Source organism: Fopius arisanus, unplaced genomic scaffold (genome assembly GCF_000806365.1).
Source record: "Fopius arisanus strain USDA-PBARC FA_bdor unplaced genomic scaffold, ASM80636v1 scaffold00061, whole genome shotgun sequence".
In the NCBI taxonomy this organism is placed as follows: domain Eukaryota; kingdom Metazoa; phylum Arthropoda; class Insecta; order Hymenoptera; family Braconidae; genus Fopius; species Fopius arisanus.
The window spans coordinates 143,502-159,433 of record NW_011887800.1 but is presented as its reverse complement, the minus strand read 5'-3'; the positions used below and the strand labels follow the sequence as shown (position 1 = coordinate 159,433).

The window sequence follows — 15,932 nt, the reverse complement described above, 5'->3', positions numbered from 1 at the left end:
GTGCGGAAAATCCGGGGAATTTTCTAATAGCAATTCTCTCCTGAATTTCATATCTTAACAAGCACCAGTGAATTTCACGGTAATATTTGCCGAGGATCAGTGTACCTTGCTCAGCCATCAATCTTCCTTGGTGCAGCATAAGAATGATGGAAGAGGATGTAAAGAGAGATAGAGCAGAGTACATCGTGTCGGGGATTAAAAATATTCCACGGCCGAGCAATTCATGGATATGTGCCTTGATGCAGCACAGCCGACAGAACTTGATGTATATTGTCTGTCTAGAGGGGGTGAGAGGGAAAAAAATATTCGGACGATGGAAATTCCTGGAATTGCTTTGCCAGGGGGGGCGACGATGAAGATGACGGAGAGGGATGGGGGCAATCCCAAGGGTGACTGGCAACTACCAAGACCCATACTTGAGACTTGATAAGGAGATGACTTATAATGACTTATAATAACTGATTATTTTTTAAATGAGTCACTTGATCTTTTATGAATATTCTGTAATATTCCAAATTATGTTTTTTGGAATGTTCAACTAAAACCTTCCATCTTGAGAGTTTAATCTGATAATTTCAATTTTCTCTACAGAAGTGGTCTTACTTGTATATTTATTATTGAATGCTAACTCAGAAAATGAAAATAATGGAACGGTGAGAGTTTATCATGGACCACTTACAGACGCATTTAAATTAGGCTGAATTTACCCATGAACTACGTTACGCTTTACTCTAGATTAATTACAGTTTTACGATCGTTTACACACATCCAGGAATCCCAATTGAAGGAAAACGTGGTAATATATAAGGAGTAATTAGTCAACGCCTCTGTGTTAGACTTATTCTGAAATTGGATCTGTATTAGCTCGCTCCTATTACAGGGAAATTTGAGACAGTCAACTTGAGCAACTTATCAGAAAGACCGTTTCAGCTCGAAATCATGAGACAAATGACATAATTTTGCCAATTTATTCACCTCGAGTGATTAATTAATGAATTCGAATTTTGCTGCCAGAAGTCGTCAAAGAAATCGAGTACAACATTTACAATAATAATAGCCTTGATAGTGAAGAACTCGAAAAATTAATTGCTGAAAAGCTATTTCCTATTTCTGTTCGTACCTCGATAACGAGAATCTGATAACATTTATTCAACTTTCCGTTTCTATGGGTAATGAATTGCCCTTTGGTGATAATATCGTGCGTATAACATGCAAAATCGATATATAATCAATTGCTGTTTCAATACAGTATTCAACGTGTATTCAATTTCCCCAAACGTCCAAACTCATGATTAATACTGCGAAAAATTATTCCAAATTTTCATTTCCGAAATTGCAGATGTGTATCTGTAATTAACCGCAATTAAGCGATTATCTAAATACAATCCACGAAATTTAATTTTGATAATTCCCAAAGTTTGATTATGTTCCAAAACCGTTTGTTTGTCCCGGGATTCATTGATTAAAATCGAACATTCAGGACAAAGAAAAAGTGTTGATTTCCAAGTGAGTGTTATAAAATGGCCGAAACCGATGCCGTGATCGATTTTTCTGTTGTCTATTCCTCCCGAGGTTCATCGATTAAAGTCGGAGACTTCGTACATAAATTAGGAAAAATGTGTTGATTTCGAAAGAGTGCAGGAAAATCGGTGTTTCCATCGATTTTCACTGAAATTCATCGATTAGAGTTGAGTATTTAGTCCCTAAATTCGGGGAAACGTTGATTTGCACGGGATTGGTGAAAAATATTTGAAATCGGTGAGTCCGAATATAATGTTGACTGGTAAACGACGATGAGGTGGGGGATACCGGTGTCCTCGACCGAGCGTTGCCGAAGTTCACCGATGTCCCACGGGTAAGCACCAACGGCGCGACAGTCTCCCCACCACAGTAGTGAATCGGCCAGCGCGACGTAAACACTATCGTTATCGTGCGCGCAGTCGAGTCCCCACACTCACGCGTTGTGGTACATTCTCTTTCATTCGAAAATAATAATAACAGACCAAGTGATTCATTCCGTACCGATGTATCGGCACACCTAGTAGATCACCCAGTTATCGAGTTCAGTTGAGTGTCAGTGCGTCGAATAAACTCAGCCTAAATACCGTGTGTTTGTCAACAAGAGTTGGTCATTGTAAATTATTCCTTGAATTCTGGTTCGTTCGGGAGTGTTTCAAGAACAAGTTGAAGACGATGGCGAGTTCATGTGGGCGTGCAACAGCCGTTGCCATCCTCGTGCTGCTATACCTAGGTGAGTGATGGCGTCGACCATGAGAAAATACTATCTCTCTTGCCCCCCTCTCTTTATTTTTTTTTTTATTTCATTACATTCCTTATTCGTGCGTACAACCGGATTCCTTCGAGATCGATAACGATCGATCTTCGGTGGATTTATCGTGCCCCAGTGTAGTGCAGTTTTAAACTGATGGGAAAGAATGCGCAGTGGAATAAATCAAATCAGAGGGTCAATCAAATATCAAAACAAATATCAAAACAAATATCAAAACAAATATCTAGTGGTGATTTCTCATGATGGTGGAATATTATTACACCGATAGGTCGAGTTTTTTTTTTTCTTGGCGAGGTTAATATCGCGTACTGAGTTGAGGAGTAGTGTTCTTATATTATTTGCGGTGGTAGTGGAGGTAGAAATGAGAAAAAAAATCTCATTGCTTCGTACGTGCGGAGATTTGAAACGGACGGTTTCGCGCGTCGGGAAAGTTCGTTGGCCGTGGCGCCGGTTTGAATTTAACCGTCGGTTCTCGATGCTCTCTCTCTCGGCAGGTATCACCTTCAAACCTGTATAAAAATCCCCCGCGGGCGAAAATGTGGGACTAGTTTGTGGAGTTCTGCGTGCAAGATTAGAATTTCTGTTTTTTTTTCCTTTCTCCGTTTCGTTGTTTTTCGGAATGTGTGGATGAATGTGGAGGTATGGAGGGAGTTATTTATGCACCTGACAGCGCGTGGGAAAGTGATTCGATTACTCGGGTTAAAACGTGCGGAAGGAAGTGGAGTTCCTCTTGTCCCACGGGAACCCGGGAATGTTGCAAATAGGTATAAAAAAAGAGAAACATAAGAGATGTCGAATTGATAGGGCAATTGCGCATTCTTTTGTTTTTGAAAATTTTAGGGATGAGTTTAATCATATTTCTCTCGCAATTTGATGGTTTTCAAATTTTCACAAAGAAATCGGCACGAAGCCGAGAAAAATCGTGGAATTTGAAAGTTTCATCATATTTTGGAATTATCTCGCCGAAGGAAGAGTTAGATATAGACATTCAGAGGCCTTTTGTAGAGGATTTTGCGTAGCACAAAATAGGTCTTTCCATATTTCTCTCGAGCTCAACGGGATTCTCCTTTCACTGCACGAAGAAAAATAGAATAATCGACAGATATTTCCGAAACTTGTCGTTTCCCAAAAAAAGTATCATAAAATTCTTCAAGTAGCTCAGAATCTTCCCATGAAGAAAGTCTCAAATTGTTCTGGAAATCCTCTGGTTCTCAGGCATTAGGAGAGTAATCCACATAAGAATTCCAATTTCACCTTTAACATTTTTGACTCCCCCAAAAAATTTGTCTAACATTAAAATTAGAAACGGCCATAAAGATGACTTTTAACACCTGTACAAATGGATGGTGTAATAAAATGCACCTGGCTAGGAGGCGCCAGAGCACCTTGTTCTCCTGTGGGCTCACAATCAACAATGAATTTTTGAAGACCCTAGGCCCTTTTCCTCCTCGGTGTTCCCATGATCATCATCTCCCTTAACGACCCTGAGAAAAGTCAAAAGTCTATACCTGAATTGTACAAGAGCACTCACCATCCCTCCATGGCCTTCTATTTACTCTATCCCTCAAGGTTTTGACTAACCGCTCAAATGAAGAAATCTCGATGCCCCAGAAGTATTTGCTTTCTACTCTTGTATTCTTTCTGCGACGTCAGGTGGTAAATTGCTCGGCATAAATTTCCACCTCGAATTATCTTTTTTGACCCACGGGTAAAACTACACGGATTATAAATAACCACTGTCGTACCCCGGCTGAAACGAGAATATGAATCATTATCTGCACGTCAAGGGATACGAATAAAGTTGCTTTGATATTTATGGAAGAAACCACAATGAAGAAAAACATGCAAAAATTCTTGAGAATATTCGCGGCTTTAGTTTCCCTTTCGTCTGAAATATTCGTAGAGATATGGAATTGAAAACGATTCCATAAATCAAAGATTTATGCTCTTTCTTCGTCCCCTTAGATTTCAACTGGAAACCAGAAAATGTTTGACAGAACTTTATGAGACGTTTTTATGAACTTTTTTCAATGAGAAAAAATTTATTCGCTTAAAATTCCGATTTTGGGAATATTTGTTTCTCCCACATGTTTACCGAAAATTCCCCGAACCATTGACTATGTTTACTTGAGAGAAACAAATTACTTTTACCTCAATTGAATTTTAATCTATCGCTATCGTTATCAATTCTATCCTGAATGCATTACAAATGGCAACATTTCAACTGTAAAACAGGAGATCATTAAACCGTACAATTTGCACAATTGAGAAAAAATGATTTGTCTCAAAAAATATTCTCCACAAATTAGAATTTTGTCTTCTCCGTTTCTTTGTAAAATCAATTCTTGAGTTCATATTTCCGGAATTTTAACTTTTTCTTGAAAATTGGAAAAAAGCACATTCCAATTACCCCAGTGCATCTGGCAAATGCATAACCCGTCTGTCCGCGTCATCTGCGACTCGAGGCATCCTGAGGACTCCCTCCTCAGTCCAACGAACCTCAAGACAGTGGTCTCTGTACCCAGGCAATAACACAACTAGCAACCAGCGAAGTATATCTCAACCCCGTAATCACGTTGAACGTTATTCGTTTTTCCATGTCGTTTACTCGCCAACTTTAAAGCACTTCTCAAATGCACCGCCATCACTCGTTAAGACTTTTCCTCTGTACTGACATAGCTTTTTCTACACTGGACGAATTCCAGGGTATTCCACCATTTAAGTTGCTAAACATTTTTTCCCCTCACGTAAAATCGGATGAATCCAAGCGGAATTGGGATTGTCGCGTTTTCCACTAGTTTTTGCCAATTTTTTTTTCTTGTTTTTTCGCTCTCTTCTTTTTACTGGATGAACCGTGGAATTTGCGGCTCTTCAGTTAACCTGGCTAGATTTACAGCCGATTTATAAATTCAACCACGGATTGGAGATACCGTTGCACGAGACGATTTCACTTTCAGAGGAAACTTGCGTACCGTTCATTACAGGGATTCGCTGGGGAATACTCTGGCTTGTTAGGATGTATCGATTACTTTAATGCAAGTACTCGATAACTATCCAATTACCTTTAAACTGGCACCTCTGAAATATTTATGAGGTCATTTCCTTTATCTTGTTTATTTATTTGGAGTTTATGCCCTTTGGGAATCGGGTTCTTTCCAATTATTGTTTTGGTGCGGAGTTTCGTTGGCGTTTTTTTTGGGGTGTGAGGACTCTTAATGGAGATTATCGGAGGGAGATGGGAGGATTTTTGTGGCAAGATTTTCTGGAGAAGAAATGGGGGCTAGGCTAGTGCTAAATATTGTGGTGAATGTTTCGGATTGTGAATTGGGTTCTGAGAAGTTTGGGTTCGTCCTGAGGTTTTATTTGATATTTGGGAATAGGAGAGGAATTGGAGTTGTTGTATAGGGAAGAATTTTCTGGAAAACACTACACTATTTTTGGATATAAAAAAACACTTATCAAATCTCCGATTTATTATGAAAAAACATTTTTCTTCAGATATATTCACATATCACTGAATGTTTTCCATGTATTTGTCTTTGACATCAATCAATTCTTTTGAAATATTTACTTTCAATTCAGAATTCCAGTGACGAATTTTCGAAAATCCATTAATTTTTAATGTCATCTTAACACTCAAGATGAGAAGATTGAGAATTCAAGTTGTCATGGAAATTTCGACATTTCTTTCTCAGAGAGGACTGAATTCCTCTGCATTTAGATTCGAATAACATTCTGAAATTAGTATGTAACTGTCAATTAACTGCCACAAAATTTCCGATAACGTATTAGTTTTCAATGTGACATTTGATATGGGTTCTCATGAATAATATTATGTCAAAATAACTCTTCACTGTCAGGAAAAAAATTGGCAAAAATCAAAATCCTCGAAAAAAGGTGCGTTCTCTCTTAATACTCTCAGGTCTCTGTAGAACAGAGATGATAAGCAATTATCTACAAAAAAAAACAGCTGAAAACTTGTGACACCCTCTGAATTTCGGGAAATTCTTCAAAGACCAATGAACTCAACTGAATTCCCATTACTATCGGATTGTTGCTTTTGTCTGAGTCTACCCTTCCACGAACTTTAATTTCTTTCTGATGTTAAAAATCCATCTTCACCAAATGGTAATTTAGGGACTAAATGTTTGTTTAATATATCAACTGGTGATTCAGACTTTCAACGCGTGAGTTAACGCCGCAGAATACCGCCGAAGCGGATGCGTGTGCCTCAAATGTGTTCTTTATTCCATTTTTTTTTCTTCTTTTTTCTAGTGAAAAATTTCTTTGACGCCTTTCAAGACCCTCAATGACCCACTTGTCAGTTTCGAGAGCTAAACAAAATCTTGAATATGTGAAATGTGGTGTACAGTTGTGGTTATTGTTCCCGTAGGCTCTTATATTTGGAAAGAAAGACGAATAGAGGGTTTTACATTTTATGCGAAAAAGAAAAAAAATATGAAGAATATGGAAGAATGCGTCACGGAGATTCTGAGCCGGGGACGCACGTGTAACATTAGCCATCTCAGCACTCCGCGTCATTATCTTCCTGGTTTTTTCTTTTTCTTTTCTTTTTCACGTGAAAAAGTGTACGTTAGCCCTGCGAAATAGAGAGCAGACGGGTCTTTTATTCGTAAAGAGCTTTTATTGTGAATGGAGGTGCAACGGTGGAACAGAGGAATCACTTTACATGCCTCGTGGCAGAGGTGAGGACCAATCTCTGGACTAGATGGTCATAAAAGAACATTAGAGAGGAAATATTGACGAATTTCGATGACTGGGATACGGGAAATAGAGGGAATTGTTCAAGGGTCACTTGGAGAAATGATAAAATCGACGACGTGCGAGGAATTTTTATTGGATGAAAAATGCCTTTGAAATGGCATTCGGTAGCAACGGTTTTTCAATATATTTGTTCGATACTGGGGATTAAAAATATTTCCGCATAAGTCGTTCCATCATTTTGAGTAAATCGTTGATTTTTAATACATTACACTGGGGGAAAAAACAAGAGGAAAATATTATTTCAATGAATTTTCTACCATCCATATTTAGAGATTTTTCTCGGAATCTATCCGATTCCTCTCGGGCGTGAAATTATTTTGTTGGAATTTCAATTTTCTGTATTTATTCGAATTTCCACGGAATTCTAATATTTACTTCGATCGCAGGGCATGAGTCAGAAATACCGCACGGGAAAAATGTAGTTGCTTGATAATTTAATATATACCCTTTTTCGTGTGGAATCGTTTCGCATTGATCTAGGAGATTTAATAAAACTGAAAAATTTTACAGTCCAGTTTGGATTTTTTTCACCATAACTTTTTCTTTTCTTGATTATCACCGGAAATTAATTCTAAAAATCATTTAATTCTTCAGTTCCAAAACCGCCAATAAAATTCATGTAAATTCAAAGTTGTAAATTTTCAAGGTTTTGTCCTTAAAATTTCAAGTATCATTTACATAACAGCGTCATTCGAATAAATTCCATTTTCCAAGACAGAATAAAAATATAACACGGGAAAAATAGTCACGGTATTATCTTCATTTTTATTTTCTCATTTTTACTACAAAATTTAACGACGAGAGTGTTTTACGACTAGAAATGAAGAAAAAAAACACATTCTCGAAGTTTGATGCGACATCCATAACGCGATGAAGTACCAGAGAAGGAAGATCAGTTACACAACTGCATAACCTAATAATGCATGATATAATTCTTAGAGTAATAATAAATGGATAAAAAAATTGATAATAAGAGGGTTAACTAGTTACTACAACGGATACAGTGTTACATGGGATACATTACACATAACGTTTGGGTTAAACGACGAGCCCTGATGGTGGCGCCGTTTAATGAGCCGTGACTGCCAGCTTTTTTTTAAAAGGCATTAAACAGCATATTTTACTTTTTGCTGCAAGTTCGATTTATAACTCTCAAAGAGATGATAAAAATGCCATGTGGAAGAATGAAGAATAGAGGTAGAGGAGAGAATTTACCTCCATATCTCCACCTCCCTTTAAAAAAATCTCTTTGTCGAGGGTTTTAGTGAGTTAATCCGTTATTAATTTGTGCAGTAGATTGATAGTGGCTTTATTTTATTTTTCATCATTTTTTAAATTTACTGTTAGGTTCTTGTGCGATTGTTTTCATCTGCGAGACAATTAATTCTCTGTCTGATAATTCATTGTATCGGTGAGGGTTTAAAAAAATTCATTAGTCGGAGTAATCTTCTGCCTTTGACCTGTATCTGATCTTTTGTTGTGTGTTACTTGTCCTGTTGGGATTGTAGACTAGAGGACATTTTGCTTTTTTATTTGGCTTTCTTGGAGGACAGTTCGAGGTGAATGACTCGAATAGGGGTTTTTGTTGCCAGGTATAGGGCCCCCGGATGTCAACTTTGAGCGGCTTTTCACTGTTTCAAAATCACAATTACCAGTTCCAGGGAAGTTTCGCTCGGTTAGTTTTCGTTTTCGCGCACGTTCTCGCTGGAAAGAGGTGATTTTTTTATTCTCGTCTTTCGTTCTTTATATTTTTTCTTTGATTTTTTTTTATTTTCTAACGTGAGTGCTACTGGCTCTTTCGAGGCAAAGGCGAGTCAGTCAGTCGTAACTTTTACATTCCTCTCGTCGTGACTCTGGCGAGGAGACCACCGAGAGGAGATCCTTTGTCCTCGAGGTGAACCGAACCACGAATTTATGGGTCTAGGGTGTAAAGGGAAGAGAAAAATGAAATGGGAACCCGCAGCATTATTTTATAGTGGTATATTTTTATTGACTGTGAAATGAAGTTTTTTCTTTCTTTATTTCTCTGCTTTTTTAACGAGTCAAGGGGAGAATTCATTAACACTATAAATTTTGGTGGTATACCGGGTTCAGGCGGAGGAGTTGAATTTATTTCAATGCTATTGAAACTTCATATTTAGCTCATTTCAATTTGAATGGTTATTGTCAATGGTGGAATGTTTGAGTGGAGATCTTTCATTCTTTGTGCTAAAATCACGAGCCTGAGATTGAGGACGTAGTGAGCACTGTTCAATATTTTTAACTCATTTTTCGTGTGAAATTCTCGTAACTTTTGCTGTAATGCAGTTCCAGGAAGGTAGCACAAACGAAACTGTCATTTCTTCTCGGCTTTTTCTTGAACATTAATTGAAGGCCAGATAATTCTAGTAGATACATTTTTGAGGCTTGAGGACATTGATATTAAATACGATTTAAGAATCCTAAAATAATTACCAAAAGATTGAAAAATCATGTTCAATATCAATAATATCTGATTTATTAGTCAATTCTCCATGAAATTTTCCACGAGAAATTCTGAAATTTGGAAAAAGACTTAAAATCTTTCTTGCATACTTTGTTTTCCGAATAAAGTTTTCCTCACTCGATTACAGTTCAGTCTTTGACCAACGATTTCCCAGTCCAGTCGTGCTTTCCTCGTGCAAATAAAGAGATTAAGATAAAAGATCTGATTACTTCAGCATATGTATTCACACCATATTCCAATAAGGGAGAATCGCTTTATTTTGAAGGTTTATATTGACAGAGGTACAATAATAGGTATCTGTCTAGCTATCTTATCGAGTAAAATGGCGTTATCAGGTGATAGTGGCATCTGTACCTAGAATCTACCAGATCACTGGCCAAATATCGTTCATACCTCTGGTACCCCTATAGAATTCCGGAAACACGAGTTGGATTATGTTACTCTCCACCCATATACTCCGCCAGTTACGTTTAAACATGAAACCGTGGATTAGCTGTTTGCTTTCACGATGCTTTTCAACTATATCGGTGTATTTTGCAAGGTGGGCGTGAATCCGCATAAACATCTGTCAGCAATAGCGTGAATGTGTGCCATTTTGTCGACGTCTCCTGTCTCCAATGCGTCTCTTCACAGGATCTAGTATTGGATAGTGTGATGTGCGTGTTTTCAAGCTTTAGTCGAGTAGAAACGGAACCGGAGATCCAATATTATGCGATCTATATATTAATGCCGACGTTTTACCGTACATATTACGTGTTACGGTCATTGACCCATTGGATGTCACGAATAGACTGTTCAAGTACAAAAAGAATTATTTCCGAGTGTTTTTATTGGTTCTTACGAGACGATTGATGGACGGAATTTCTGGATGTTTCAGTCAGTCATCTGAATTTACGATTATAGGAAGTTCAATTCAATTTTCATCAGTGATGAATTTTAAGTAAATCTCATGTCACTTTATTGTTAAAAATCGCAACTTTTCTCGCTTCAAATTTGAAGTGTAATTTTCCTGGAGTTCGTCTGGTTTTATTCCAATGTGTAGAATCATGTGTCGTTTATTTTCCAGAACACAATTTAAAAAATAACAAAACATGAAAAAGTGTCAGAGAAAAATTTACGGGAAAAAAAAATTGACGGAAGTAATTTTCACGCTGATATTCTGGAAAAAATTCCACCTTTCTGTGGTAAAATACCTCAAAAAATAGTAATGTTTGTCAGAGGCATTACGTTTTTTTACAACTACAGTGTCGGATTTTTAGCCGTCAATTAGCATGATTACTAAACCCCAGGATAAATCGCACGATAAACTTCTCTCCGTGCAGAAAATCAATGCAATTCCAAATATTTTGACTCTCCCTTGGTGATTTTATGGGTTTCACCCGCTGCGTCGTACTAACACGTTGTTTTATACTATCCCCCGTGTTAATGACGTCATGTTATTCAGTATTTTATTATTTTGGTTATCTCGTGTCTCTGGAAAGATTGCTCTTGAAGAAGTGAATTGAAACTCCGCCCACCCACTGGGGGCACAAGTTGGTTGCAACATCCGTATATATCTCTGTACTCTGAAGAACTCCAAGTCTGGAGGCATCCCGACCACTTGAATTACTAAAATAACACCCGCTTGTTTCTCATCTTTAATTCTCCCTTTTTTACAACGGCATCTTACTCTCGAGCTACACCTCCTTGTTTCTCTTCCACTGCTGGATATTAATCGTGAAATTCTTGAGTACCACTGACACTCGAGTCAGAGACGAATCATTCACTTTGTATTTCTCTCCTCCATCTGTGCATCATTCATCCCAAATTCACGTTTGATGTATTCGACAGTCTCGTTACATTTACAATTTATTCATTATTATCATGAAGATTGCGACCCTTGGTCGAGGTCTCTTCAATTACACACGTGAATGAAAATGCGACCATTAAAATTTTTCAATGAGACATGCAGCTATGGGGAAGATGGATAAATAAATGGAGAGGGAAAGATCGGTGAGGATATGTCGGCGGATGTCGAATGGGAGGCACAGCAATATGAGAAAGGAATAAAGAGACGTGGATCTCTGGGTAAAAGGGACAAAGAGAAGTTCCCTATACGATGGTCTTTACGATGGTTTTGTGGAAACCTGTTTCGGTTATTCCTGTATGGTTGAGTCCGTTGTGCACCTGTATAAGACCAAATGGACAAAGGCCTCCGACCATCAATCGCTTTTTGACCATTCACTCGCATTATTCATTATCGTACTGAGTAATTTATCATTTGTAGGTCCTCATTAAGAATTCATTCATTTTAGTTTTTTTAATTACTTCTAGTCAGGGTATTTATTTTACACCAGTCGATTCTCTGATTTTTTCTAAGGAAATTCAATTGTTTAATTTATGTTGGGAGATGTTGGGAGGTTTAATTGTCAGTTTTGAATTTTCGTGTCAATTTGTAATGTCTTGTGATTCTCAGTGAGTTTATTGTACTTAATTAGTTCATTGCGATCATGAGATATTGCGCATTATTTCGGCAAAAAATTCGTAACATCTCAATTGAAAAGTCGTTTGAACTTGCAATTTGAATTTCAATTAAAACCTCAGGGGGTTTCGCGTTTATCCTAAAAATTCAAGAAGATGGGTGAAAAGGATTCTTCATGTTAAATAATTTAATTTCTATTGGAAAAATAAGAAAATTCACTTGTGCAAAATAAATTTTCTTATCAGTGAGGATAGAACTTTTTTATGGGAAGGGGTTTCTATTTTTTAATTATTAGAGGAAATGAACATTCAATATTAAAGTGAATCTCGATAATTCTTGAAGAGAAAGGGATCGTCTCTACGAGTTTTCAACCGGAAATTTCCTTTGCTATTCCACGAAATGACTTTCGACCTCTACCTAAAGGCACAAAACAATCAGCATTTTAATTATTTTTCATTGTTAACCTTTGCCTTGAAATGTTACTCGCCCGATTGCGGCCCCACCCCTTCCGATATCGCCTTATTTTCTTTCTTCGGAGGCTTCTGAGCTCGATGAAAGTCAGAAGCCATCGAAGCCCTCAAAAAGGTTCAAACCTCATCGTTAAGCCGCGAGGTCAGACGTATTCTCCCTCCGTTTACACAAAAAAAATAAATAAATCCTAGACTATAATCTAAGACTAAAATCCTAGAGATTATAAATACATTTCTCACTCTTGGCGATTTTTTTCGTCCACTGTCGGTTTTTTGAACATTCTAGACATTTCGATTCTAAACTCGGATTATGCGCCTCAGACTAACGATTAGTCTAGCGGCTACCTAGCTTGTTATTACTGCAAATGAACGCTATACTGTTAGGAAATTACTCTTGAAATTTCAAGTAAAAAATCTTGACATTTTTCACAAGAAATGACTTACGTGCGTTTTTGTCTGATTTCGCGTCAAAACAATTCTTCTTTCATTCATCAATTTCATTGATTTGCTTTTTTAATTTCAACTTTTTTTTCTGCATTCTGTTCAGATCATAAATTGCAAATCTTATAGAAAATGATGATTGAATTTTTATTGTTTTTTTTATTTGTGAATGAGCGGTTATGGCGGATATTTACATTACGTTTTCGCGCGAATTGGATTAGAACCGACGCCCATACTCCTATTCACCTCAACTCGGGTCGATCTCACTTCGTGGGAACCGGTGAATGCAATTCACATTTATTCGTTTTTTATTATTTTTTGTTACTTATTTGTGGGTTCTATCCACGTGCAAGACCTTTCTCCGATTTGCTCTCAACATTTGTGGGGGAATGAGTTACGGTAACGGTAACAGCATTGCTGGGAATCACTGGTAATGGCAATGGCAATGGTCAGTGATTGTTGTTAACAACAATTTTGCGATGGAACTAGAGGATTTGATTCTAGAAATTTAATTTGTTCCCCAAGAATTTTTGCGGAATACCTTTAAATATGTTTGAAATCAAATATTTATATCGTTTCTATTCGGATAAAAATATGAGCTTTATAAATATTTTTATATATCAATGAAAATTCCTCATGAATCATAATTGATCATTAAAATCATAAGGGATTATTTTACAAACATTCCCTGAATTAATTATATTCAGTGCGTTATTTGGTATAAATCAATATCAATCATTCAATTCGAAAAAAGATATCTTATTTTTGTATTCATGTCTTATCAAATCATCCTTATAAAATCGAAATTTAGAAAATGAAGAACTCTAATCAGAAAACACGAAATGTAAAAAATAAATAAAAGTAAAAATTAAATAGACTCATCTCGCGTCAATAAAACAACTAAACAACTTCGTTATTGATAGTTACTCTAAAGAGGAACTTTCCCAGAAAAAATGATTTATGCGGAATGATTCATCTCCTTTAAAAAACTTTCCACAGAATGGATTTTTCTGAGATTCAAATTGAAGATACAGAGACATGAAGTTGTTGGTTATATCAAAGATAGCGACTGATATCGGCGAGATAAAATTCCTCATTCGTTTTGATAATTTGCATACATCAGTGAAGATTTAAATGAAAGTAAAATCAATGTTCTGAAAGATTTTAATGAATGGAAATAACAGAAAATTGAAGTTAATGATCCAAATAAAAGTATTCATCGTTAGGTCCTCCCCAAAATATTCCACAATTGAATTTAATTGCACACCCCAACCCAATTCCCACCAAATTAACGAAAAAAAAAACAAATTTCACTGAAATACAGAATTTTATGTACCAGAAATAATTTCCCCCACATTTCTCACTCAAGTGACGTTTCACGGTGACTAAACGTCACGGAAGTTTCACGGAATTCCGCTTGCGTGAATAATCATGCCCTCCAAACCATTGACCATATGGAAATGATTTACACCTGCATTAGTTATTCATATTTTCTCGCGTTTTTCCAAAATTTTGTAAAAAATCCAAAAACTTTAGAAATAACACAGGAAAATTATTACACACTGACGAAATTTCGCGAGTCATTAAATACTGCCTGATCCGAAAAACATTATATTTTTTACGTCACACCATCATATATTTGCAAAAAAAAAAATGTTTCAATGGTAATTTAACCGGAAAGAACGTAGAACATCCTTACGGGAATCAAGACTTTCGGGAACCAATTTGATTCCATTCTGGAACAATGACTCAATGAAAAAAACAACAAAACCACGATTCCGCCGTTTATTTCCCCCAATTCCCATATTATCATCATTCAAATATTTGCAACGTGTACCAAATATCTCTCGCGAGTTCCGATGACGCCGCTAAATATTGAACTACTTTTTACGACCACTTCCACAAGAACTATCGTCAACACTAGATCCCACTCAATTCTCTCTCCGTTATTCTCGTTTGCATTAATTACCAAGCCCGATGAATTTATTATCGCGATTTCACCCAAAATTTCCATATACCCTTTTCACGGTGCTGGGTCTCACTTTAGTTCCTCCTATCTCATCCTTCCTAAATCTTCTCTATATTCTCGAGTCCAAGCGTTAACGCATACGAAAATTGTTGCGGTGTACCACTAAACCGGAGAATAAACTGACAGACTAAACTCGGAATATTTCATTGATAGAAAATTTCAATTCCTATTGAAATATGTACTGAATCGTATAAACTTTTGAAACTAATTAAACAACTATTTTATAGAAAATTTTAATAGATGCTTTGATGGGATTCATATATTTATTTGGACAACCGCACAGGGGATATTGTAAAAATATGCTTAAATGAAATGTACTACATTCAAGCGTATTTTTTCCGTCTACCAAATAAATGAAGTGCTGACCCTCACCCTCTTGAAATATGATGGCAATTTTTTCTACAATTGGAGGGGTTGGAAAACTGTATTTCAAATTTTTCCACCAGTCTATTTCAGTGATATGATTTTTTTTGAATTTGTCATTTTTTTTTGATGACTTGAATGCGATTAGCTCGGTTTATGGTCAAAGGGAATTTCTTTCTTTCATTTTTTTTCTATTTTCACTTTTAATGGTGGTATTCATGACCTCGGTGATAGGACCTTTATCTATCTTTTATAACACTCCCACATTTATTGATTATCATTCAATTTTGCAATTCTCCATTTATTCATCTTTCTTCATGAATAACGGATGAATAAAAAAAATTAATTCTAGAAATCATTTATAATCAAATTCATGAGCAATTTATTTTCCTCGAGATATTCTCAGAAATCAATTGCATGGAAGAAAAATGAGATTGCGGGACTTACAATTTCTGATTTATTTCTAGTGAAGTTTGAGAATCGGATTTATAAAAGTAGTTCCGAATGCTCAATAGAATTATTATACAGTAAACTCAGGAAGGTATATAGAATCGTTATATGCCAATAAAGAAATAGTAAATCGTGTTCTACGTAGAAAGAGGAGAAAT

General features: G+C 36.5%; 1 protein-coding gene across 3 annotated transcripts in view; it reads left to right on the top strand.

Moving 5' to 3' along the window:
• The first annotated feature begins 1,903 nt into the window (after window positions 1-1,903).
• The window catches only part of Fas2 (fasciclin 2), a 77,434-nt gene continuing 63,405 nt past the window's right edge, over window positions 1,904-15,932 (top strand). For all 3 annotated transcript variants that reach the window (XM_011308600.1, XM_011308599.1, XM_011308601.1), the window contains exon 1: window positions 1,904-2,251. In XM_011308600.1, coding sequence (XP_011306902.1) covers window positions 2,194-2,251 — 58 coding nt within the window. In that variant the 5' untranslated portion in view covers window positions 1,904-2,193. The remainder of the gene's footprint in view (window positions 2,252-15,932) is intronic.